The 24,576-nt window shown below is 36.6% G+C and overlaps 1 protein-coding gene across 3 annotated transcripts in view; it reads right to left on the reverse strand.

Moving 5' to 3' along the window:
- Positions 1-24,576, reverse strand: part of SLC39A10 (solute carrier family 39 member 10) — a 39,167-nt gene that overhangs the window by 9,005 nt on the left and 5,586 nt on the right. For 2 of the 3 annotated variants that reach the window (XM_032189576.1, XM_032189575.1), the window contains 6 exons: positions 11,824-12,897; positions 10,911-11,112; positions 5,090-5,259; positions 3,918-4,136; positions 2,418-2,538; positions 372-743 (listed from right to left, as the gene is read on the reverse strand). In XM_032189576.1, the coding sequence (XP_032045467.1) occupies positions 372-743; positions 2,418-2,538; positions 3,918-4,136; positions 5,090-5,259; positions 10,911-11,112; positions 11,824-12,888 (2,149 nt within the window). In that variant the 5' untranslated portion in view covers positions 12,889-12,897. The remainder of the gene's footprint in view (positions 1-371; positions 744-2,417; positions 2,539-3,917; positions 4,137-5,089; positions 5,260-10,910; positions 11,113-11,823; positions 12,898-24,576) is intronic. The other variant, XM_032189577.1, reaches the window with a different exon arrangement.

Genomic DNA, 24,576 nt, shown 5'->3' on the forward strand with positions numbered 1-24,576 from the left:
TAAATATAAGTAACAACAAATGACATTTCTTCTGTCTTTGAGGCAAATACTGAGACCCAGACAACAAATATGCACTACCGGTGCTCCTTAATTCACAAGGAAGTTACTCGGCACCTATCTTTATCTAACAGATTGCTACTGTTACTAATGCCAACAAAGTAATCTTGGTGGAAGCAGTCACTGAATATTAACAGAAGGAAGATGACAATTACAACTGATGGCCTTTTAATTCCTGCTCTGAAGGAGAATAAACAATGCCAGTAACCACAGAAGCTAATTGGAAATCTGTGATCACTAATAAGTAAAATGCGACCAAAGTTACTCAACATGAAGAGAAAAACTGTTGAAAAATACCCAGTGTTTTTGCCTACCTATTGCTAAGCCGTCACTGAAGTTGTGAATTCCATCTCCCATGATTACCATCCAAGCAATATTAGCTATCCCTGTATCTTTCAGGTCTTTTCCAGAATGGCAATGGCCATGGGAATGATGCGAATGTTTGTGATGCCAGTGGTGACTGTGTTTCCTAGCTATCATTTTATCTTCACCATGGCTGTCGTACTCTGAATCGTGAACATCATGAGCATCTTGAGCAGCTCGTATAACATCATTGTGAGGATGGTGCATGTTGTTTTCTTCTTCTACAGACAGAAAGTTTTTGGGAGGGGATTCCAGCTGGCCATCTAAGTCAGTCAGTTCAGTTTCATTAAGTCGATCTTCAGATAAAACCGAGTCATCTGCTCCTGCATTGTAGTCAATTGAGAGAAACACTGCATTAATTCTGATTAGAATATATCCAGCTACTACTGCAACATTAAGCTAAGAATTTACTTGCTTTGTGAAAGCAGAAATAGTGTTTTAACACATCCTAATCTAATAATTGTGTGATTAACATTCTGTCAATGAATAAATAAATTCCATTACCCTATTTTTCAGTGATTTGCATATACAGCATTCTAAAAGTCTCCACTGTGAGGCAGCAGCTATGCACCCATTGTACACGAAGTCTGTTTTAGCCTGACCTAGGTGTACTAGGTGTACATCTATGACTTTGCTACTGACAAAGTTTGTGGTTGAACACTGGAAAAGGAGAGTTGCCAGCACCATAACGGCTCACACGCTGCAGATGGAATGCTGCACATACAGGACATGGAAACATAACAGGATCTGCCACTGATACAACAGATCTTTAAACTGCTTCTGTACCTCAACTGTCTTTGTGACAGACACTTGTGTCATACAGGAAACTCCTTTAATGTAGCTCATTACCCTGCCAGCAACCAAAGCCATTTTTATAAAGACAGACAAACTGAAAACAATGCAGAAGGCTTGCGTGTATAAATTTTAAGTTTACTAGTATTTCTGAAATACTGTTAAATAAAAGGAAGAGGCAATATGTGCTCTAGGAGACAAAAACAATTACAGAAAAAAACATTTATGGACAATGAGTTTATTAGCATAAAATAACTGAACAAAAATATTCAAGAGTCAGAAAAAAAAAGTAGAGGGAGTAGAGGGAATTATTAAAATGGCACAGAGTACCTATGCAGCAGACAATGAGTTTCTAGATAAACAAGCTCTTAAACATAATTTGGAGGCTGTCTAAAGCCTTTTTGCTCTATGTCAGTTCTCCAAATCTCATTTTAAGTTGTCTGAATGGAGAAGGCTGCAGACCTAACACTCCCTACAACGAACCATTCAAATTAACAAAATTGCATTTGTATAACTTATAGCGCATGCATTCTTCATCAACCAATGAATTCAGCAGCCACACTGGCAACCGTAAGGCAAGTTTACAAAGCAAAGCTCTTCCCCTTCTCTTGCCCCTTCGAGACGTGTGCTATGGCATTCCTTCTGGGTTCATACTGCACAAGCATTCAGATTATTATGAAGGAATAGCATATGAAAATTATTTTGGATCCTTGAGAAACATCCTTGAGAAAATCAGAGATATTTGATTACATTTATGAGAAGAAATTAATTTTGCTTAGCTTTCTTGGCCAAATTGTAATTGGTCAGAGGATAGAATCTTTAAAGTGTAATAGCATATCATCTTTCAAATTGTGTGTGTTAATTTTTGATCTAGTTTTTGCCAAGTCTGAGCTAGCTGGGCCCAGATTAACCAAGTGCTTAACAAAACTAAAGAATTACAGCCACCCAAAAACCCTGACTGCTTCGTAAGTCTGAGAACCATTTGTAGGGTATATTAGCAAGTGTTCACGGTAGTCTCGGATCTCAGAAAAACAAAATATATATAGCATGGGGAAAGTCTATTAAGCCTTATTAACAATGATTTACATAATAGCAGCACAACTGTACAAGAGGTTACATGCTACATGCCATAGGTTACAAGCATAGGTTACAAGCCATTACTTGGAATGTCATAATCAGAAAAAATTCTGAAAATAAACAGCTACCTGCAAGGGGTTTGAGCTGAAGCCAGTCAGCATCTGGTCTGTTATTTAATTTGTGATCTGAGAGTTTCCTTCCAATTGGTGATTCTTCAGTCTGCTTTTTCTTGCACCATTTCTGCTGACTCTGCAACAGGAAACAATTGACATTGGATTTGTAAAAGGACGTCAACAGAAATGAAAAAAAATGAAGCATTGCCAAAAAACATCTTAAAAACAGACTACCACACACATGCACAATTTCACTCCAGTAACAGAGTACATAATTGCAAAGAACATTGTAACAGCCAAGAAACATACCTGGAGTCATTGCATTCACTTATTTTGTTCAAGAAAGCAAGCACGCAGCAAGAACAGCTCCTGTTTTGTTCAATTTTAGAAGTTTCTACTCCTACAACTTCCTCATATTTTCCTTTAGAGAAAAGCTTGCCATCTTCCTGTGCACACCCCATAGCGCAAGGATTATAGTTTTGCTAAAGCATCTTAGGAGATTTAACTATTTAATTAATCTTAGAGATATGTAATAGCTTTTATCTTTTCATCAGAAGATCTAAGAAATGCCTCCTCCAGCACAGAAAATCTTTTGCTGCCTGTCCAGAAGAGGCAGCAATTTTGATGTGAATGAAACTGGAGCAATTTTTGTTCACTCTTTTTGGGAGAAGCAGTTATAGTCATTTTCATAAAAGTGTACTTAATAATGACTGCTGAAATAATATGGCTCTTTGGTGGCTTGAATTTCCACTGACTTACATACCTCTGCAAGTACTCAATCTCCTTTTATACCACCACTATGATTACAGCCTGCTTCCAGACCTAAAAATCCAATCCCTTCTTTTCAGGGAAGCAAGTAACAATTTAAATGACATTGTACCAAAAGCAGAAGGTCTGCAATTTTCTACTGTGACTACTTCTGTTACACTGGCATCATTAGTTGAGAGTATACAGTTGCATTTCTCCTAAATTGTCTGGCAATTGTTTTGCTCTATTATCAGTTCTTTCTTACATACTTCCTTTTTGTATTTTTGCAAAGAGATCATAGCATTCTGAGGAAGGAGCTGTAATTTCTTATATTTAGAGATATACCTCAGTGAATGTTGCCAAAAGCCTGGTATTTTCCCCATCTGATGTCTACTTTGTTTCCCCAGATTACTTTGTTAAGAAAAGCAACCTGTTTTAGAAAGGGTTTCCTCACATGAAATCAAATGGAACACACATTTTAAATATGTGTATATATATATAAAAGATATAAGAGACATATACATATATATATATATATGTAAGATATATATATATATATATATATATATATATATATATAAGATATATATTTTTATTTATATATATATATATAAGATATATATTTATATATATATATATATATATATATATATATATATAAAATACACACAGAATAATGAATCACCACGCAGACAATTCCTCAACACTCACGAAGATACATTCAGGTCAAAAGATTTTTTTCAAGTAGCACACAATTTCACTGCATACCTTTTGTTTATTGTAATGCTTGTACATTCTTATACAATGTTCAATGATGAACAAAACATAAATGCCTCCAAGTGCCACAAGACCTTTCAACACTGGATCATTTTCTTCTAGAAAGCCTTCAGTCCCTATTCCATGTGGGTGGGCATGTCGATGAGAATGCCTGTGTTCATGAACGTGACCTTGGCCATGGTGGTGGCTGTGGTTGTGGCCTCCATGTGACTAAAGGAGAGAAAGCAGTAACACTGCGTGACCCGGTGCAACTGGGAGACTGGAACGGCTCTGACCTCAGATGACAAAATACGGAGCCTCTTCAGAAAAGTAGTACCAAAAACACTTCAGAAGATTATTGTCATACAGGTATGTTTTACCACAGAAAATCTTAATTATTTTTTAATTATTTTTTTTATTACTCTAATATTCATCTGGGTGATTTTTAGAAGGGGGAAAAACAAAGAAGCTTCAGCTTTTTTTTCTGACTAAAAAGTGCTAAATGCTAGAACTGAGAACACTTAGGAAAATCACACAGTTACTGTTGCTACTGTCCCACTAACAACTGAGCATCATGTTTTTAACTATTACAATCAATTATAAACTTAACTCTGATCTGCAATACAAATTAATATATATATACATAAAAAAAAACTGTATTAAAGTTTACAAAAAGAAAACATTAATGTTAGTCTTTTTGTTCAAAGGATAAAAGTAAGTTTTAAAACACATTTTCCTTTTTTCCTAACAATTATGGCATACTGTCACAAATTAAAAACTGCTTACCTTCCCCTAGAGTTTGGGCAATTTCTTGATTCGTTACATTACAAGTCAATTTCTCCCCAAAAGCTAGTAATCAGTAAGCTGTATCCCCTGAAACACTTTAAGGTGGTACTGATACACAAGTATCAAACGAAAGTAACACCACTAAGTTTAAAGTGCTCTTCTTGGTCTCAGGCATTTTAAAATATTATTAAAGTTAGCTTATGAATATGCAACTGCTATTACATTTATTAGTAACACGCATATATTTTGTTTTTAATGGCAAGGCTCAAATACTGTTTCAGGATGTCCATCAGCCAAGCCAATCTACAGCTGTGAGCATTTGTTAGTTGACACTTGTCAAACAGTTCCTTCTAAATTCTATATGCACTTGAATAAAACGTAAGGAAAGCAATACTTACATGTGGCAACAGGTGGAGTAGAGCATCTCCACTCATTGTTCCTACAGCCAGAGCTACCAAGAAAGTTAGAAGAAATTTGAAGCACCATTGGTTAATGATGGGAATCAAGATCACACCTAGCAAGGAAAGCAGGCTAATGACGGTGATAGAGATGATACCACAAAACCAGGCTGTGGGAAGAAATGGATACAGAAAGCTTATCAGAATAATAATTGTAAAACTTTAAAGACGGATTAATGACTTTCAACTGTGTCTTAAGAAGGTGGCTTTCCTTTAACCTAACTCGGGTGATTGTTCATTCAAAAGGTGCTGAAAATATGAAGTACCTTTAGTACTCAGGTCCACAGCAAAAGACACACAGGCTTATTCACTGCACAATAGATCGAAAAATGTTAGAAGACAATCAGCTAAGGGAACGGAACAGCCCAGCTCTTCTTACTGACTGCAAGCTCCCAGCTTAGCTCTGCAGTCTATTCATGAAACACAAAAACCCCAGATTTCATGCTGGAACAAAAACATCTTGGCTATTTTTTTCAACTTACTATGACTCTATGGGCACTAATTCATGTTTAACATTTATTTTCAATTATATTCTGATGGAAATTGTAGGTGGAGTAAATACTTCCTTCCCTTTGGTAGGAGTAACATGTTCAGTTAGGCACCATTCTCTTCATCTGGTGCTCTGAAAAATACATTTTTACTTATGAGAAAAAAATGTAAGACTCAACCTTTGACAGAGAAACCTTAAAATCAAATGCTAAGAACTTAAAAAGAACTGAAAGCAACTTGCTACCGACAAGAAACAGTTTGCATTTTTCTGAGAATTTCTACTGTTGTCATTGGAAGAAACAGTGATAATGGCACAGGGTACAATCAACATAATCCTACTAATTAAAGATGTGCCAATTTCGACATGACAAGGAACGACAGAAGAAACAGATTCTGAGAACAACGAAACATGCCTCTTGCTGTCAGAATCTCGGCCTAGGAAAATACTTTCTTCTACTTTTTTTTTGTCCTATCAGAGAAACTTCAAAGAACAGTTAAAAATTGTTTAGTTCCAATAGTACAGTTCATAAGGTTCACAGCCCCAAAGACAGGAATAGTTGGTGGCTCCACGTATTAATGATTTAACTCTTTTCAATATCACAGCAATACACATAAAAATAGAAATGTATTTACAACACAAAGTAGAGATTTACACGGAGAATTATGAAACTAATATTCACATATGGTATTACCTGTAAATCTAATTGAAAAAGAAACAAACTTTTGTGACACTGATAGTGTGATCATGTCACTATGCAAAGTAACATGTTACAATGACATGGAGTGAGCTAAGTTACCTCTGCTGAACAATTTTCATTAGAGGCTCCCACTTTACAAATGGTAACTGCTTGGGCTGAGACATTCCAACAACATAATTTCCTGAAGCTGAACTTTTTAATTATTTGTTCCAAGGCTTAATCTAAATGCTTTAGGTATTTCCAGTTTTCTTCCTAGCTTCACTCTATCAAAAATGTCTACGCAATTTGCAAGCTTCGATGAAAGTTAGCAACTTCTGATTTTAAAATCATTAGTGCCTCTGTACTTTGGTACAGGATCTGACTTCCCTCAAAGTTTGTGAAGTTCTGCTCATTCTTCACCAAGAAGGGAAAAACACCTTGGTTAATGGGTGTGGGAAGATGAGAAGAGAGGAAGATTATGTGTTTCAATGAGCAGCTGCAACACATCACTCAGCAGTCAAATGTCCCAATAATTCTATTTGTACAAAGAAATGCAACAGATCAGATTTAACAAGACTTTGCCACTAGAAGTGTGTCTGCCGCAGCCTTTTTTGGTCAACACCAAAACTTACAAGATCTGCTGTTTCACCCATGTTGGGGGATACTCATTCTTAACAAGTCTGTATCTCCCATGACAGTGCAGAAAAGGAAACAATCCAATTCAAACACACAGGTTACAAGAACATATCCAACAGGAGAAACTGACTGGAAAAAGATTTAGAAAGCATGCAGCATATACTAGAATGGGGATTGACACTGAGAAGAAAACAGAGTTGGTGAAAAGACAAGGACTGCAATCACATGAGGAACTAAAGAACATAAGTCAGAAAACAGGAATACGAAGTAGGTGTAGAGTGGAAGCAGGACCCTGCAAACCAAAATACTGTTGCTACACAACCCTGAATCATCCCCAGAGCACTTCAATCATGTACACTCAACGAACAAGCCCTGCTGAAAGAAACAGCAGAGATGGACATGTAACCCAATACCAAATCGTAATGTGCATGCTCAAGTTGCCCAAATTAAAGTTAACAGCCAGTTGGCAGGACACAGATGTGCTGATGGTCATTTAACCTGGCACTAACAGCAGCCTTACATGGAGACCGAAAACGGAGGCTATGTATACTGGCTGTCATGGCACAGATTTGGCAGACGCATCTCTGAAGGGCGCACATACCTTTTTGAGTGATAGAGTATCTAAACATGGCACCCCGATTAAGGTGAGGCACATGAGAAGGAGAATACAGAGTCTGTGCCCCACTCCGAAGCTGATGGTCAAAATCAGCAGCTGTTAAAACAGTTGTTTAAACTCTTTAAAAGGGTATGGATCCAAAATTATCAGCAAAAGGTTGCCATCAAATCAAAGGACAAGAAATATACACAAAAACAGCATATGACCCCACAGTTACATACGTGTACAAACTTATTCTGATAAAGTTATCGCCTGAGATGAAAAGGACTACATTAAGACCTCTGAAAAAAAAAAAAAATCTGACAAAATTTTATTGAATGATTTCATACAGCTGTAGTGTCCAAAACACTAAAATATTATGGAAATAGGCCTAACATGCAGTATTAAGAACACTGCAATAGCTCATAAGTTATAAAAGATCTTGGTGTGTAACAGCCCAAGGAATACTAGATAAGGCTTGGTCAATGAAGTCAAGTTATTAGGTACTGGTTTATAATTTTCTTCTGGAAAAAAAAGGTAAGAGGGAGGTGATCCAAAAATTTCCTCTGTGAGGGACCTCTGTTCAAACACTGCATAGCCAACAAAAGACGGCTCTGCGTCACATTTGCAGAGCTATTTGTAAATTACAACAGAGCAGAAGGACAGTAAGGTAGATTCCTTAGAAGGCTGAGAAAGGTTACCTATCTGCAAGCTTTCAGAAGAAAGCAAGCTAATACCAAGGCTCCAGTGCAGCAAAGCCTTCCTGCATTCAGGGAATGGTAAGGTCCAGGGAATGCTGTCTGATCTGAAATACCTTTAAACAGCAGCCCTAGCTGATCCCTGACTTGAAAAATTTGCTCATTGTTTACTTGCATCGTATCTCAGTGCTGCCCCTTTTGTGAGAGGCTAGGTTCTCAATCCAGGTATACAGTATTTCATAGACAAGTAGGTGAATTATATTCTCAAATGTAACTTCTTTCACTTGAGATGTAAACATGGTTCTAGTCTATAGGTACATAGCACAAGCACAGTAAGAGACCCTCGCCAATATCTATGGCAATTACACCATTCGTGCTAACTGTGAGCTGCTACAATTTCTGGCTCTGCTTCTGAAGAACTGAATCAAGCAATTGTGGTAGCATCAATCTGTTCACAATCAACCAAGTGACAGCTGTAAATCTAATGATTTCAGTGAACTGAACTAAGAAAAGAAAAAAAAAAAAATACAAGCGGCAGTTTGTCCAGTAACTACAGCAACATACATTCCCAAATGATTTCAAAGTACAGGAACAACATGGTGTTTCTCAAATGTGGAAAGCCGATTCAATGTTCCAACGTGAAGAATATGTCTACTGACTGATTCCCAATCATTCAAACTGAAAAAATTAAATTAAATGAAAAGCTTCACTAGTTTTACCACATTCAGGATCTACTTCTCTTGCTGACTGACAGCTGTGTGTCAGCAGCTAGACAGTCCACACAGAGTCTGCGTGGCTGCATAACAGGTGGAGTTACGATGAGAAGTTAGAGGGGGAAAATAACATCATACAACCCTCTTCAGTACAGCCCTGTTACGTATCTAGAAGTTCAGTAATCAAATAGATTAGTTTGATTCATATTCGGATGCACGCTTACTTTTGAATTGCCTAGGAACCCTGCACGATGGTAATGCTGATAGGTACACCATGAAAACTCAGTTGTAGATAAAAAGCCCTTGAAAATCCTCTATTAGAAGATCTTACAGAATTATCCACAATTACAGGTACAAAACTCAGCATGGTCATCTAAGTTTTTGGTCACCTATTAATTAAATTATTTTGCTTTAGAAAATTGTCAGACCCAATGAAAACCTTGCAAGTTAGTGTAAGTGAATAGAAGCAGCACCAGTCTATTGCATATTTGGGAAGGTGTAATTAATACTGAAGAAAAAAAAAATCAAATATCTAGTGTTTTTTAAAAAACCTGCATCCTCCTAACTTTGACAAGCATTTCTATCTAAGAAGGTTTACATTAGCCTGGGCAAGGACACATTTTTGTTTTAGCAGAATCTTACAACCTACAGGTTAACAGTTACTCTGACATTCATCTCACGCCTCCCTCAACCCTCAAATACCAGTTAAGACTTATTATTTTGTGATTCACTTCCTTACTTAAAAAGCAAAAATGATTATTACATCACCTGAAGTCTCATTCTAGCTAGCAGAACAGTACACATGACATTGCTAGATATCGTGATTTATCATTATCTACATCAAGTTGACCTGTTTCAGAAGTTACTGTTTGTTTACAGAGCCAGATTAAGTGATTTTTTTTTTGTTTACAATTAACTGGCTAATGTTATTTATACTCAAAATACCAAAAAACATGTTAAATGTCCACAGTAAGGTTCACTTATTTTGCTAATTAAGTCTCGTCAAACGTTAAAGGATCTTCATGCCTGGTTATTCATCAACTCTCTTCCTCATTATATAGAAAGAAAATGAGTTCTTTTTAAAAGAAGCACTCAGCTGCATAAACTTTCTAATTAAACTGGTTCAAAATATGTGCAACATGACAGCTTCGTGCATGGTTTCAACATCTTAATTGGCAGAAAATGCTTAAAGCCGTTCTACAAATCCGCTTGATAATAAGACAAGGCAAGGGTCAACTCTTACTACAATGAGACTACCCCAGAAAACAAGTGATTTGCTGCCACACAAAACACATACAGTATATCTGATTTACAGCCATCTCAACAGTAAATGAGATACCCTCTCTCTATAGGAGATTTACATGTAACAAGCTAATCTTTCTTAATGATGCTGGAGTCATTAAAAATAATTACTAGCACTGCATTCTTTGTTAATACACGCTTAGGTACTAATCAATATTCACGTCCCCAATACTTTTTAGATTTATAATAGTTTACTGCAGTAAAACATCTGTCAACAGTTCCATTATAATTTATGAAAAAGATGTAACACTTTGAATGATGGAAACAATCCGAACTGTGAGCAGACGTGCATCTCTAAAGGTGCTTTTATCTCCAAGGATGTTCCATGTTGCCTATAGACCTACTAAGAGTCCAATATCTAAATATAGGTGGGAAGAATCAAGGCCAAAATGTGTTATGCCTAATAAAAAGTAAGAAAAAAGGTGGTTTCCTGAGCCATGGTCGTTTTGGAGAAGCTATGACAGCACCAAACAGGATGCTATGTCTCCTGACTTAAACAAACGTTGTCTCAAATTTCTTCTGATATGTTAAATTTCAACCATTCCTTTACTATGCAGTCAATGCTAAGTTGTATGACATTTCAACCTTTTCTTCAAAGTTGATATTCACAATGCAAAAAAAATTGAAAGCCTTTGGATGTTACACACCTACCTGAAGCACCTGTTTTATCTTTATTCTGAATTGATGCAGTTTTACTTTTCATAAAATCTTCAAGCTCATCATAATGTACAATACAAAGTCTTCTCTCAACTTGGTATAGCAGAGCAGGACACATGTATGTAAACAATTCAGGAGATATTGGAGAGCTGGTTTCCAGACCATAATGTCGTAGCAGCTGGGTTACATTCAAGCACTGCAAGCAAATTGTACAAAGAAATTAAATGTGAAAGCAACTATTTCATTAAAAACTATAGTTGTGGAAAATTTAGCTTATAATTTCATAACACACAAAGGAAAAGAAAAAACTCTGTCCCACAACATTCCATCAGAGCTAAAACACGCCTAAAGGCATAAAATGTATGAGGGGAAACAAGCAGTACGTATATCGATATTATACAACTCAGTCTCCAAACACCTATATAATCTATATTGCTTCACATTCTTTTAGGACAAAGAAATTACAGACACATTGGAAAATATACATGTGTTTCTTTTAGGAAAAAGTCTCTGCGCAGTTTCCAAAAAGGTTACTAGTCTTAGATCCAGAAAGAAGTCCAAAAAACATAGGGAGGGGAAAAAGGTGCTCATGAATTTTGGGAAGGGAAAAAACAAACAAACAAACACAACCACCTGAAAACAACGTATCTTGGAAAATCTGAAGTATCATCTTTAAACAGAGATAAGCAGGCAAGATACCCTAAGAAAAGATAGATGATGGGCAGGCAGACATGAAAACTCACAAAGTAAATTCAATATTGTGGCACCGACCTCTTAGTGTTTTCACTCTGCCCGTATTATGCAACTGGCACAAACATTTCCTTCTGCTTTACTTGTGGGTACATATCTTCAATTATTATTTAACAACAGCAAAGGTGAACTTGCCAGTTCTCCGTTTCATACTCACCTCTTCACGATCACGTTCATCTTCATTATGATCCTTATGACTACGTGCTGAAAAAGTAGTGTGTTTTCTTACACCCATCTGCTTGCGAGGTGCCTCTCGCTTGCTGGTATGGTGATGTCCATCCTCGTTACCTAGACTGGAATCTTGATGTCCGTGACTAGTAGAATGATCACTACTGTGTTCATGATGGTGTACATGCATATGAGATGCATCATGTACGTGATCATGTTTATGAACACGATTGTGCTCATACTGATCACCTGGATGATGATCTGGAGCATAATCTTGTGTAGTATCTCCTGAAGTCTCACTGATTTTCTTTCGTTTCTTCTTCTGTTTCCGTTGTTTTCTTTCACGCTGATCCTGTGTTGTGTTTGTCTCTGTTGAAGGTCCATGGTTCTGTTCTCCATGCTCACTGTGACCAACTGAATCATTGCGAGAATGATGTGTACCATTATGGTCAAGATGATGGTGCAGATGAGGATGGTGATGATGGTGATGGTGACTCTGGTCATGAATATGTTTCCCATCACCTTTTATAGATGACAGAGCTGCATCTCTCTCATGGTCACATTTATGGTTTCTCTTTGCAGCCATACCAACCATGGTTTGATTTTCTGAATCTGAGTGGCTATGAGGATGGTTATGAGAGTGAAAATGCTTTCCTTCCTGTACATCTAAAGCATATAGGTGAGAAACATGATCATGGCCAATATCATCATGATTTATCACCACTACTCTTACTTCTCCTAAACCAAGGCTTATTAACAGTTTTTCCAGGCCAAAAAAGGATAATCTTCCATTTTCACCAAAGCGATCAAAAATCTTTTCAATGTAGTATTTTTGCTCATTTTCAGCTTCCAAAGCTGAAAATTTACTCGGCATAGACTCTGTTCCTGCATTCTGGTGGTAGGGTGCCTCTGAGATCTGATAGTAATTATGGTAGTGTACACGTTCCTCTTCAGGACCATGGTCGTGTCCATCTTCATGGCAATGATTGCACTGATGAAAAATAAATGTCAGCAAACAAATGATGCAAAATTTTGTGTGCATGTGTACCTTCATCTCTGTTTCCTACAAGAAACACAAGGGGAAGCACTTAGGTGTAAAAGCAGAATCAGTAGTGGTATTATGCTCATTGCAGTACTTATTTGCACTAACAGACTCACAAATCTTTTTAGATATTAGCATTAACAGAATAACAATTGCAGTATTTTTACTGCAGAAATTGTATTAACATTACACAACAGTAACACAGGCTCTGTATATTTAAGATATGTAGCCTTACATGCCATACTTACAGGAGGCAGTTACGAGAAAAAGATAAACATTTACAGTCAGTCAGAACATTTACTGTATGTTTTCAGAGGCGTCTGTCTATGCTTATGACAAGCTGTAATACTGAAAACCTCATTAAAACAACTTAATGAATAAAAAGGGCTCAATATAACACTATTGTCTCTATTTTCTTATTTAGGGGGATGGTGAGAAGATAACAATTGAAAACCCAAACATCATTTATTCTCTTATGCACAGCTAAACTACTTCTGCTAAATATGCATACTGCACAATTCCCAATTTTAGTAGGTAACTACTGATTTAAAAATAAATCGTCAATAACCGACTTAAATGTATTACTAAAGATAAGAACATTTATTAGCACTTTGTTTGCATGAGTTTACTGGTCCCAAAGATCTACGTGGATGTTAATTTAAAAAGGAGGTTCTACAGAAACCTTTCTAGGCAACTCAAAATATGATTCTATGCTGCCACACACTAAGTCAGAGTAGTTTGCAATGATTTTCAGGAATTGCATCATCAAGGCAATGTCATTTGCTATTTAGCATTAAATGTAAATAACTTAATATTCAACATCAGATAACAATGAAGACACTTCATAAGTTTAACATATTCTGAGTTGAAAACAATTTGCTACTTGACAAAACATAGCAGCTTTGTTTAAATATGCTAACAAAAATACAAAATTGGAATTATTACTTGAACAGAAACTTTAAGAAAAAATCCAAGTTTATATTTAGTGAGTTTACATCAAACTTGAAAGCTAAAGATAAATCAATAACTATGTTTTATGACTTCATTTTCTGCAGACTTATTTTTGGGTAAAGAATATCCCCTAGAATACATGTTAAAAAAAATCATCCAAACACTGCCGAGGCTTGCTAGTGACACCTAATTTGTCACCTAATTTGTTCACCTTGGTACAAGGCAAGGTGAAATGTGCATCATTTACAGCAGTTCACCTAGATACAAGTAGCAGATAACCATGCTCTCCAATCAGCAAAGAAACAGAGAAAAAGGAAGAAGCATGAAGCTTCCCAATCAATCTGAGCGGTTTAATGTTGACTGAAAAAAAATGAGTATATACAGACGTAGGGCTTTTACACATAACTAGTTATATACTGAATATGATTGAGGAGGAAACGAGAGCTGAGAGGTGGATGGAGTTGAGATCTTTCTGCTTCTGTATGTCCAGATGCTGCCAAAAACTAGCAAATGCAAGGACAAAATAATAGGCAAACAGATCAAGTATGCTTTTATCTTGTTCTACACTTAAAACTGCTTTAGTAGCCTATGTGTACCTCACCTAGAGCTGTATGACCAACCGTGCTTTCACTAAGATGCCAAGTGATCTGGCCAATCTATCCTAAAACGAGATTGAGTTGCAGACAAGAAATGGTAAGTGTACTTGTCCTCTAGCCCAGCTGCTAACTGTGTTCTGTGAAAACTGATGAGAAAAGTGCTTTATAGCAACCCACTAACATTTTCAATCCATTTTCACTTCTTGAAGTATTAGCTCAATGTTTTGTGCTTAAGTGCCTGCAATCATGTTGTATATGCACACGCACACACGACAATGTTGGAAGCTCTTATACCTCCAACAGGTTGACAAAGAAATCAAAAAGGAAAAGGGCTACTTTTTAGTAATTTTATATAGCTAATAAATGATTTAACACATTAGACTGGAAAAAAAAAATCTTCTATTAACCTCTACAAATATACAAGACCAAAATTTACCTCTCACTGGAGATTCAATTGCTTGCAAGGTTAAGAAAAAAGTGAACTCTTCTTTTGCAATACTGACCTAGTTACCGAAGTTTGGAAGAGTATCATTCAATTGGAGGCATTGGTATCAAAATTGATGCCAGAAACATCAGAAAGATCAACGGCTAATCATTTTACACTACTGTTCTCTATTCATAAACAACTGTTCTATCATCAGTCTGGAATGACTGTACAGACTGTCTCCAGCCCAAGCTTGTACACTGCAGTGAGAGATTTAAAGGCTGTGACAAACCATTTCAGGAAGTTTAGTGTGACAAGTTCATCCCCAAGTTTATTGAGATTACTTTTATACAATCTTTTGCACTCACAGAGACTATTTAAGGCATTTTTAATGTTCTCATAAATATATCACTGGGATTAATACAGAAACATTAAAAGCATCTCAAAACACCTTCCAGAAGCTTTTTCCGTTCTCCTTTGAGGAAGCAGTTAAGTGCAGAGCTGTTGCTGGTGGAGTAGGAAGAAGCGGGTTACATATCTTCATCCACGTATCATTGGACCGAGTCAACCCTCAGATTATACGATTGTCTGGAAACTTATTCCACAACCTTTAAATAAAGACCATGTGCTCGTTCTCACACAGTCTGGGAGCCTGGGCTCTGCAAATCGCATCATATCCTAGGAAGCAGAAACAATCTGGCAGTACGTAAAGATACTGGATCAGGCATATGGCCGATAACAGATCAGCAGAGCTCCACATTTCTATAGGGATATGCCAATTTTCATCAGCCGAGGATTTACAATGGGGAATGTTACTTACTGTGAGGAGCAGGTTCAAGGTCTGAAGTTAGCAGTTAAGGTACATGCAAGACAAACGAAAGCCCAGGAGAAACATGAATGCATGTATGTATGCTTGCACAGACCATGGCAGCACTAGGTAAGTGCATGCAATACACTGTGATTCTTTAGCAAATTGTTTATTATTTAATTTCTGTTTCTCAGTATTGAAAACCACAACTCAACTGTACATAAAATTCAGTTACTCAAAGTATACGACTTTTGTGAAGACCTTTTCTCCCCCTTTGCCACATAATGGTAATATAATCAGAACAAGCAAAGTCAAACTCTTCCCATTTAAACAAGCACAATCCAGACTAAAATATTTCTACCAATAAATTAATGACTAAAGCATGGCAAGCATGATCATAATCCTTTTCACAACCTCATGATCTTTTTCATGTGACTGTCTCATACAATACTACTAATACATTACTTTGAAATTTCAGTCATGCATCTCTAATTGTGGTATTTAGCTTTGAATGGTACCTTTTTCTGTGCCCTAATGGTTAAAATCATTTGTAATTTATGATCATGATTCACTGCTCAAATACAAGAGCTGAGCATTATCAGACTTATTTCAAAATCAATTTAGATGCCTATTTTCAATACAACTAATAAGAACCCTGGCACGGTATTTTTAAATCTTCTAAAAATTTTCTGTATCTTCTATTTCAATCCTTCTGTTAAAAGAAGACACTAACAAAACATACTTAGCCATCCTAAGAAGTCTCAGACAGAACTAATAGGAGTAATTGTTTCTTCTTTACACATGCTTCATTAACATCTAAGCGATTGTAAATGGCTCTCATCAGGCAGTATGTCAGGCAATGTTCACACGTATAAAATACCAGAAAGCTGAAGTCCAAATTCGATACACTTCAGCGACACAGAATTGTGTATAGATGATCTCAGCATAAGCATATTAAGACTCTTGAATCCTCACAAAAGAACACGGGAAGGCAGCTCAAGGAAAAGGCTACAAAGTTGAAAAAAACTCCCGCTCTTACTGCTGCCAGCCTTTGCCTTATTTCAAGCACTTGTTTGATTCCCGCTGCCGCCCCTCCTTCCTTGAGGGAACTCAATGGCCAGGCACCCAACAGGGAAGACATCTCCCAGCTGGTCTTGGGTCAGAAACGACAGCGCCCAGAACCCACAGGCCTCAGTGGGAACTAACAGCACCCACTGTGTTGCACTGAACTGTGAAGAAGAGCAAGAGAAGGCTTCCAGGATGCACTCAGGCAACAGGACAACCCCACACCATGTCAGGCTTCAAAGGTATGATTAACGTGTGCATCTACAGTGGGTAAGATAAATAGACCTGCCATACCAACTGGCATTCCAGTAAACGCAAACAGTACTGCCAAATGCATCCCCTCACCTCCTCGTTCACCACTGCAAGTAAACCATTCAGGCAGTTCTGATTGTGCATCCATATACGCAGTTTGTAAATCAAAGGCTCGAGGTGAGAGAACCCAAGCAGTGCATCAACTTAAGTTACCTTCTCTGTATGGAAAACTCACACTATTTCTATGCTAAGCAATTCCCTGTAGCACTTCCTCCATTAAATATGCTTCTGATCAAAGTGGGTATTTCTAGAGGCTTTTCACTCAGTTCCCCTTGAATTCCTGAAACTTCTTCACAGTGCCTACTATTTCATCTGTTCTTCCACTTCATACCGATAGCACTTTATTTTTTCCCAAGGTGTCATTTAGAACCTGGAATTAACATGATTTGGGGGGACGTTTTTGCTTACTTCTCATTAACTGCTTTACTGAAACCAGAAAACTAGTTTGATAGCCAGGCTTTACTTAACAGCAACCTTTGCTTCCAATAATGAGTTCACATAAAATTCAAACTCAGACGAAAATTTAAAGCTAGTGTTTTAGTGTTTGCAACCCGCATACCACGGCATTTTTGTTAGTGTATAACAGTATCTAGTTTAAGTGCCCAACTTTCTCTTTCCCTCCTTTCTCCTGTCTGTTCCCAACAATTTTAGTAATCGGAAACATTTTTGTAACACACACACTGGATTTCAGCCCTACCAAATATTTTATTTTAGTTTCTCTCCATTTGGCCCTTTCATTCTAACTGTGGAAGATCTGATTCTGGAAACTCCATTTGAAAAATATTCAGGATTTTAGTTACTCAGCTTGAATGCCACTATGACTGAAGTGCCTTAACAGGACTTCACCAGCGACCAGAAATTTCACACTGAACAAAAATACCAAACATGCACTTCAGCTAAAACCAGAGGACTGAGATGGACAAACGCTGAAAACAAAGACAAAGCAAACCAAACTAAGACATCCGCTTTGTTCAGCACTGGAAATTTAAGCAATTGTATCACTTGTTTCCATTAACAACTGCTCAGAGTAACAACAGTATATTTATTTTCAGATGCAAGATAAATATTGCTTGAAATAAAACTATTGACTACATAAAGACACTTTTGTTACACTTCCAGAAACTTAGAATTCTTTCTTATATCACAGATATTTACTCCAATTTACTTGCAGGAGAGATGCCTGCAGTTCTCCACCACCTCTCCACTAACTGCAGCAGTCCATACTAACATACTGTTCAAAAAAAGCTGGAATGGAAGAATCCAACTCCTTTTTTTCCTTTTTTTTTTTTTAAGCAATGAATCTAGTACTCATTTTCAAGGTCAGTGATTAAAAAAAAAATCTTAAAGAGAAATGAACATATTGCTATTAGTGACACTTTAAGAAATCCATGAAAGCACTTAAATAATATTGTCACTTTGCTATACTAGCCTTTTGCTGACGTTAGCATCTGAATATACAAATAGGAAAACATTTTACAGACGTAAGAAGTTATAATTAACTATCTCTAACTTTCATTCTCACCCATCTCCTGTATTTTCTTCCCTCTTCAAATTCAGCGAAACAGGTTTGCGGATATAAGTAAAACTCGTTCATTCGAAAACCTACAGCCTAGTAGGAGGGGCTCGCTCTAAGAACAGACCATTACCTAGCTGATCTAAGCCATATTTGCCAAGTTAATACCAGATAAGACACAGAAAGCATTTATGCATAACTAAGCACATTGTGAACACCTTTTCAAAATCTGAAATGTGAACTATTTGAGATATCAAATCCCAAGGATACTAGACAATGATCCCAACCTACCACAGTAGCGATCTATCTACTAGTTCAGTTGTCCAGAAAGGGGCATTTATTTTATTTTGAAGGGAAAACAACTTGATAGACTTCTTCAGAAGGACAACTACTTGCAATGAATTGCTGAACACAGGATTCTTTTCAGAGCTCAAAATAACATAAAGCCCATCAAAACAGTTCAAGTTTTTAAGTGTTATTTCTGCTTACGCAAGAATTAATTTTCAGCCTTTTGTATATACACCGCACATCTACTAATGCACAGAATATATAATGGAACTGGCTGGATCTGCTGTCAACATTCTGTTGTTCAGTTTGCTCCTATGAGGATACTGTTGCTTGCAAAAATTAAATACATTTAAAAATTAACAAGATATGTTTGCATTTTAGGATTTTATTTTTCCACTGAAAATAAGCAAATGTTTTTGTTCGAGCTATGGCTAAAGTTCAACAAATATTTTAAGATGGTGTTGCCCCTAACGCAGTAGTCCTGACTTCCCCCACTGTTTCATTCATTCATTCCCCTAAAACCATTTCTGTGTACCAGCACATTTGTTTGCTGATCTGTTCACTATGCAGCTGTACAATTAGATTCTGCCGAAAAACAGCCCAGAAAAAGGAAAAAAAAGATTATTTTCAAGGCAGATTACTTTTCCTATCTGGTTCGCTGTGCAGCTGCACAAACACTGCAGACCACACAAAGAGGAGCAATCTTGCTTCTGCTGGCAACTCCAACTTACGGAGTTGGTTGATTTGCAGCCTAACAGAGTATTTTGGCTATAGCACAAACACAACTGGCTTTCTCAAAAAACAGTGGGCAAGTTTCATATTGAAACTCATTTTTAATTAGTTTCTCCAACTCTCCCCCCAGCACAGAATGTAATAGTGTTTATTATAAAGCGCTAAGACCAGTGGCCATTTTTATTCTTACTCTAACTGAAACCACCACACCCATCTCGTCCTTGTAGTATGTTAAAATACTTGCACTAATGTTAACAGGTGTATCTTTGATATGTGTTCAGTTCCTACATTACTACCATTTAAAAAGTAAGTCACAGCTATGATCCAAAAAGGAGTTAAGCATGGCTACTGTTAAGCTGAGGACTTCTCTCACTTTCCTTAGAAATATTAATTTACAAAAGCTACCAAGTTCGAATCTCCCTTGAAAGTTCAGACTGAAGCATGTTTCTTTTCATGTGCTCAGCCAGATCAATGCCTGGCAGATGATGACACTTAATGAACACTTCTAGAATTTGAAAGGTTGCAAATCTTTTACTTGACAACATATACCATTCATAAAAATCTGTACTTCTAAGTAAGAAATTTAATTAATGAGCCACCATCACAGACCTTTTTAAGACCCTACATCAACATGACATTCAAATTCTTCTTAGCAAATTGATTCCCAGTACAAAACCAAGGAATGACCACTGTTTCCTTAGGTAAGAACACAAATTCTTTGTCCCATGGGTGTGAAGGAAATTTTTGAGAAAATGGGTGACTCCTGGGACCACACACATCTCAAGTCACTTGGCTCAAGAACAGTTGTGGGAGACAACGTTTGTAAAGACATCTCAGCATATCCGAAATTAACATTCAACCTGACCTGTGACAAAAAATAGTTGTACACATTTCAACATGAGGGTCTGCCTAGTATGTGGCCAGCTGAATCAAAGCGTGCCATTTCCATCCCATTCCAAATGACTGAATAAAATTGGATTTAATAACCACTCTTACTCTTACTGCAGGATTAGATATAAAAAAGGGGAAAGGAAGCAGAATCCAATTGTCTTCTTAGCCTAACAACTTATAAAAACTGAAAGCAAGAACTTAAGTCTTAAAAATACTATCTATATGTCCTTCCCTGTGTCCATCACCTTCCAAGTGCATGTACATTCTGACAGCAACACAGATAAGGAGAGGAACTGTGAAAAGAAAGACAGCGCTATCGGTTTTAGAAAAACTACTTTATAATTAGATACACCTAGCCTAGGCTATGTTGTGCAGCATTGCACTTGATCTAATATTTTACAGTAACTGTAATTCTGTGCTTTCTTCTTCTTGTACCTCTCCTAAAAAAGGAGGCTCCCTTATCACTTCTTTAAGCATCACCATGCATTCTCTACTGTAATTTTAATCGTAAGGATTTTTCTGGACTAACTGCTGATCTGAAATCACCACTCTTCTCAGTGGGATCATTAGGACATTACTGTTTCCTGCGTCATTCCTTGAATCACTGAGGTCTTTCATTTTTGTTGTTTGTGTTATTTCCACCTCCACCCCCTCCCATCAGGGGCTTTCTTCAGTTTACATGAAATCTATTACTTCTCAAGGCTCTCTGTAATCTCTATAACCCACTCCTGTAAAGCAACACATTTTATCACAACTCCACTACTCTGACGCATCTTGCCAATCACCTGATACATGCCAATTTTAGTTAATAAGAATGTATAAAAGTAAGTGAACCAACTTCTTGTGATTTTTCCAGTTTTACACTTTGGCTGTCAACAGTTTAAAAAAAACAAAACACACAACCAAACCAACCAACCAAAAAACCAAGAGCTATTTGCTGTCTCTTAACATTTAATACAAGTGATCAGTAAGTGCATCTCAAAACAAATCCAGGATTTTGGAAGAAAACTACCTTCCAAACTACCAAGAGTTATATTATGCAAAAGATGGCATAAATACTATTTTTTTCCACTTTTCAACTTACAGAAATGGTTTGGCCATATCACTGAAATTGTGGGTTATCTAATTTCTCTGAGAAAGATGTTTTATGCTCTTTTTCACTGATTAGCTGAAATCAAATGTAAACTGGACTAAATTGAAAGGGTTGTTAGTAGGTTGTGACCATTACTCCACAAGTTCAACTTCAGAAATACTTAAGGTTTGCAGAATGCAAGCATAAGTTTCTGGAGCATGCTTTAGTATTCCATGGATAGTGGAGTCAGCAGTTTCTGGTAAAAATTTCCTCCCTCCTTCCCTCTCCTTTTGCTACTGTAATTGACAGTACATCATCACCCTCTTCCATAGTCCGCTGAGCACATCATAATCATATTACAAAGTAATTCACTTTGATCATATTAAAGCTATCCAAAGTAAACACAATATGGGATCATGGTTGAACATCTTTTCTACAAAATTGAGCCAATTAAGACTACTGTAGTTCAAATTACATATTTAACTAATTAACAGACTACAAAACAGACTCAAAGAATGAGACAGCTTAAACCACCAGGGTAAACTGACTGAAACCTATCAAACTGATACACATCAGCGAATTAAAATCTGCTGAAGAGCTTGTTAAGAGTCAGGACAGCTGCAGTCCGTCTACCCCTCCAAATATATTATTACTTTCAACATCTAAAGTAGCTCAGTTAAAAATATTAAACAAATAAACTGAGAGCATAATTCTGTGAACAGACAAACTTTTGATCCCATAGTTCCCACAGCTAAGGCACCTAACATCTGTGGGATCTGTTAACAAGTCCGAAGCTTTACTTTTTGTATTTCTAGAGGCACACCAGTTTCTTGTGAATCCTCTGATACTCATTACAGTCATTTAAGTTTTTACGCTGTTTAGTCACAAGAATAACGTGTAATCTCCCAGCAGGCCACCTCACTGCCAGGTTATGAAACTGAAATACTTTGATACGTAGGCTGTTTGGCATTGAAACCTGTATTTGGCATCCAAATCTAGCTACAGCTATAGGACAGTTACAGATCAGAAAAATCTCCAGTAAATGGGAAAACCTCATAACCTGATGTCCTGAAAAATAAAGGTTGAAATACTTCTCTCTCGCCCCAACCCCTATATTATCCTGTCTGATAAGCTAAATACACTGTTTATAGATTTCTGATTAAACTACCTGTATTTGCTAGTATCCAGCTTTAACTTTTATAACGTAAATATAACATTTAAGAAGTATATTACTGGTAATAGGACTGTCAAATAGGAAAGTTAAGAATCATGCTTTGCTTATTGTCAAGAAAAGTAAAATAAAGAAAGAAAGAAAGAAAGAAAGAAAGAAAATTACATGCATAGACTAGAAAGTAGCAAAGCAACTGAGATATCATTTCAGTATTTCACTATTACTCAGTCACTGCTTGGAACCACTACATGACGTATTTGCTAAGATACGGCCACCGATTTGGAAAAAAAAAAAAAAAAACAAACAACAACCAAAAAACATTTTTCATAGTTAAAACATGTTCATTTTAAGAACAATGTACTCCTATCACTGTTTCCCACTGAGAATATCTAGTTTATAAAATGTAATTAATCCTTTGCCTCTCTCATGCCCATGTTCTGAATCTATAGTTAGCAATCAGCAATAAGCCAATTCCAGTAAATGAATTTGTATAAACTTCCAAAACTTCCCCCAAAGTGGCAATCTGTATTTTTCAATTTTATTGCTGTTTTAGTAATTCAACTTTAGTATGTTGTCTTATTCCAAAGCACAGTTTTGATTTGTCCATAGTTCACTTAGCAACAACAAAAACATTTAACTAATAAATCCAGACACTTTTTAAGGGAGTCTTGCCTTAAATTCTATCACTCAGACTATGAGATGCATTCTCATGCATCAAATGCTAAAATGTACCATGATACACTCCTTCATTAGACTATTGTAGCCAACTAGCACTGACAAACTAGCGGTTTCTATGGAGGAGACAAAGTACATGTATGCTGCTCAAAGATGGTAAAATTATTTTTACATTGCCTAGCCTGTTTACTGCAACTCATTTGAACCACAAAGTCTGATACAAACTAGCAGTAACAGTAATTTGCTATAGTTGTTGCATTCTTAGTAAAACATCTCATACTAATCCAATCTTTCAGGAGTCAGCATAAAACTCTCACACGCTTCTCCCTATTACTGGCCACACCTGATTATCAAAAGCCAGAATGAGATTTTTTTGCCCTAAGACACTAAGAATGAACTTTTGCTAGGACTCTGCATGATGCAGATGCATAAACTTATCCTACATACTTCACTCAATCTCTGACTTGTCATACAAAGAAAGTAATTGTGTAAAAAAAAAAAAAAAAAAAAAAAAGAAATTGCACAAGGCAATTTAGGCCATTTTTCTTTGATAACATGCAGATAGAACGGTACTCTAGAATGTAAGAAGTTAGCTATGGGCACTTTAGACTAAAATGTTAAATTTTACACTTAGTTCCTGATACAGCTACTGCATCATACTGAAGTTAATGGCAATACAAAGGCATTGAGAACTCTGGCACTGTCAATACAGTACAACACCTCAGCCAGCCGATTGCCTCATACACAGCCCAGAACAGGAACGACTGGAAGTTTGTATTGTTTATGCATCATAACAGATATTACACAAATGGGGATTATTTTATTATTTTTACTTTGAAAATGTAGCAATGCAAGACTACTATATTATTTGGAGCACACTCAAGTACCAGATTTCTTATGTTTTAATATAAGCTAATACAATTCGGATATTCAATTTTAGGCTCAGATACTGTTTTCTATAGACAAACATTCAGGTCACCAATAAAGTGCTTCTGAGATCTGCAAGCAGAAGTAGCCAGTAAGTATGGACAAAATGATACAGCTTGCAATTCATGGGCCAAGAGCACTTATCAAGGTAGTGGAGCCTCACAAAAAGAGGTCTTTCTTTACAAGAATAGATTATAGAAATGACACAGTGCCTTGAGAAGTAATGTAATTATCCATTAAAACAGAGTACAATATTCCACTTGACAGTAAATAAG

This window comes from Aythya fuligula, chromosome 6 (genome assembly GCF_009819795.1).
Source record: "Aythya fuligula isolate bAytFul2 chromosome 6, bAytFul2.pri, whole genome shotgun sequence".
In the NCBI taxonomy this organism is placed as follows: Eukaryota; Metazoa; Chordata; class Aves; order Anseriformes; family Anatidae; genus Aythya; species Aythya fuligula.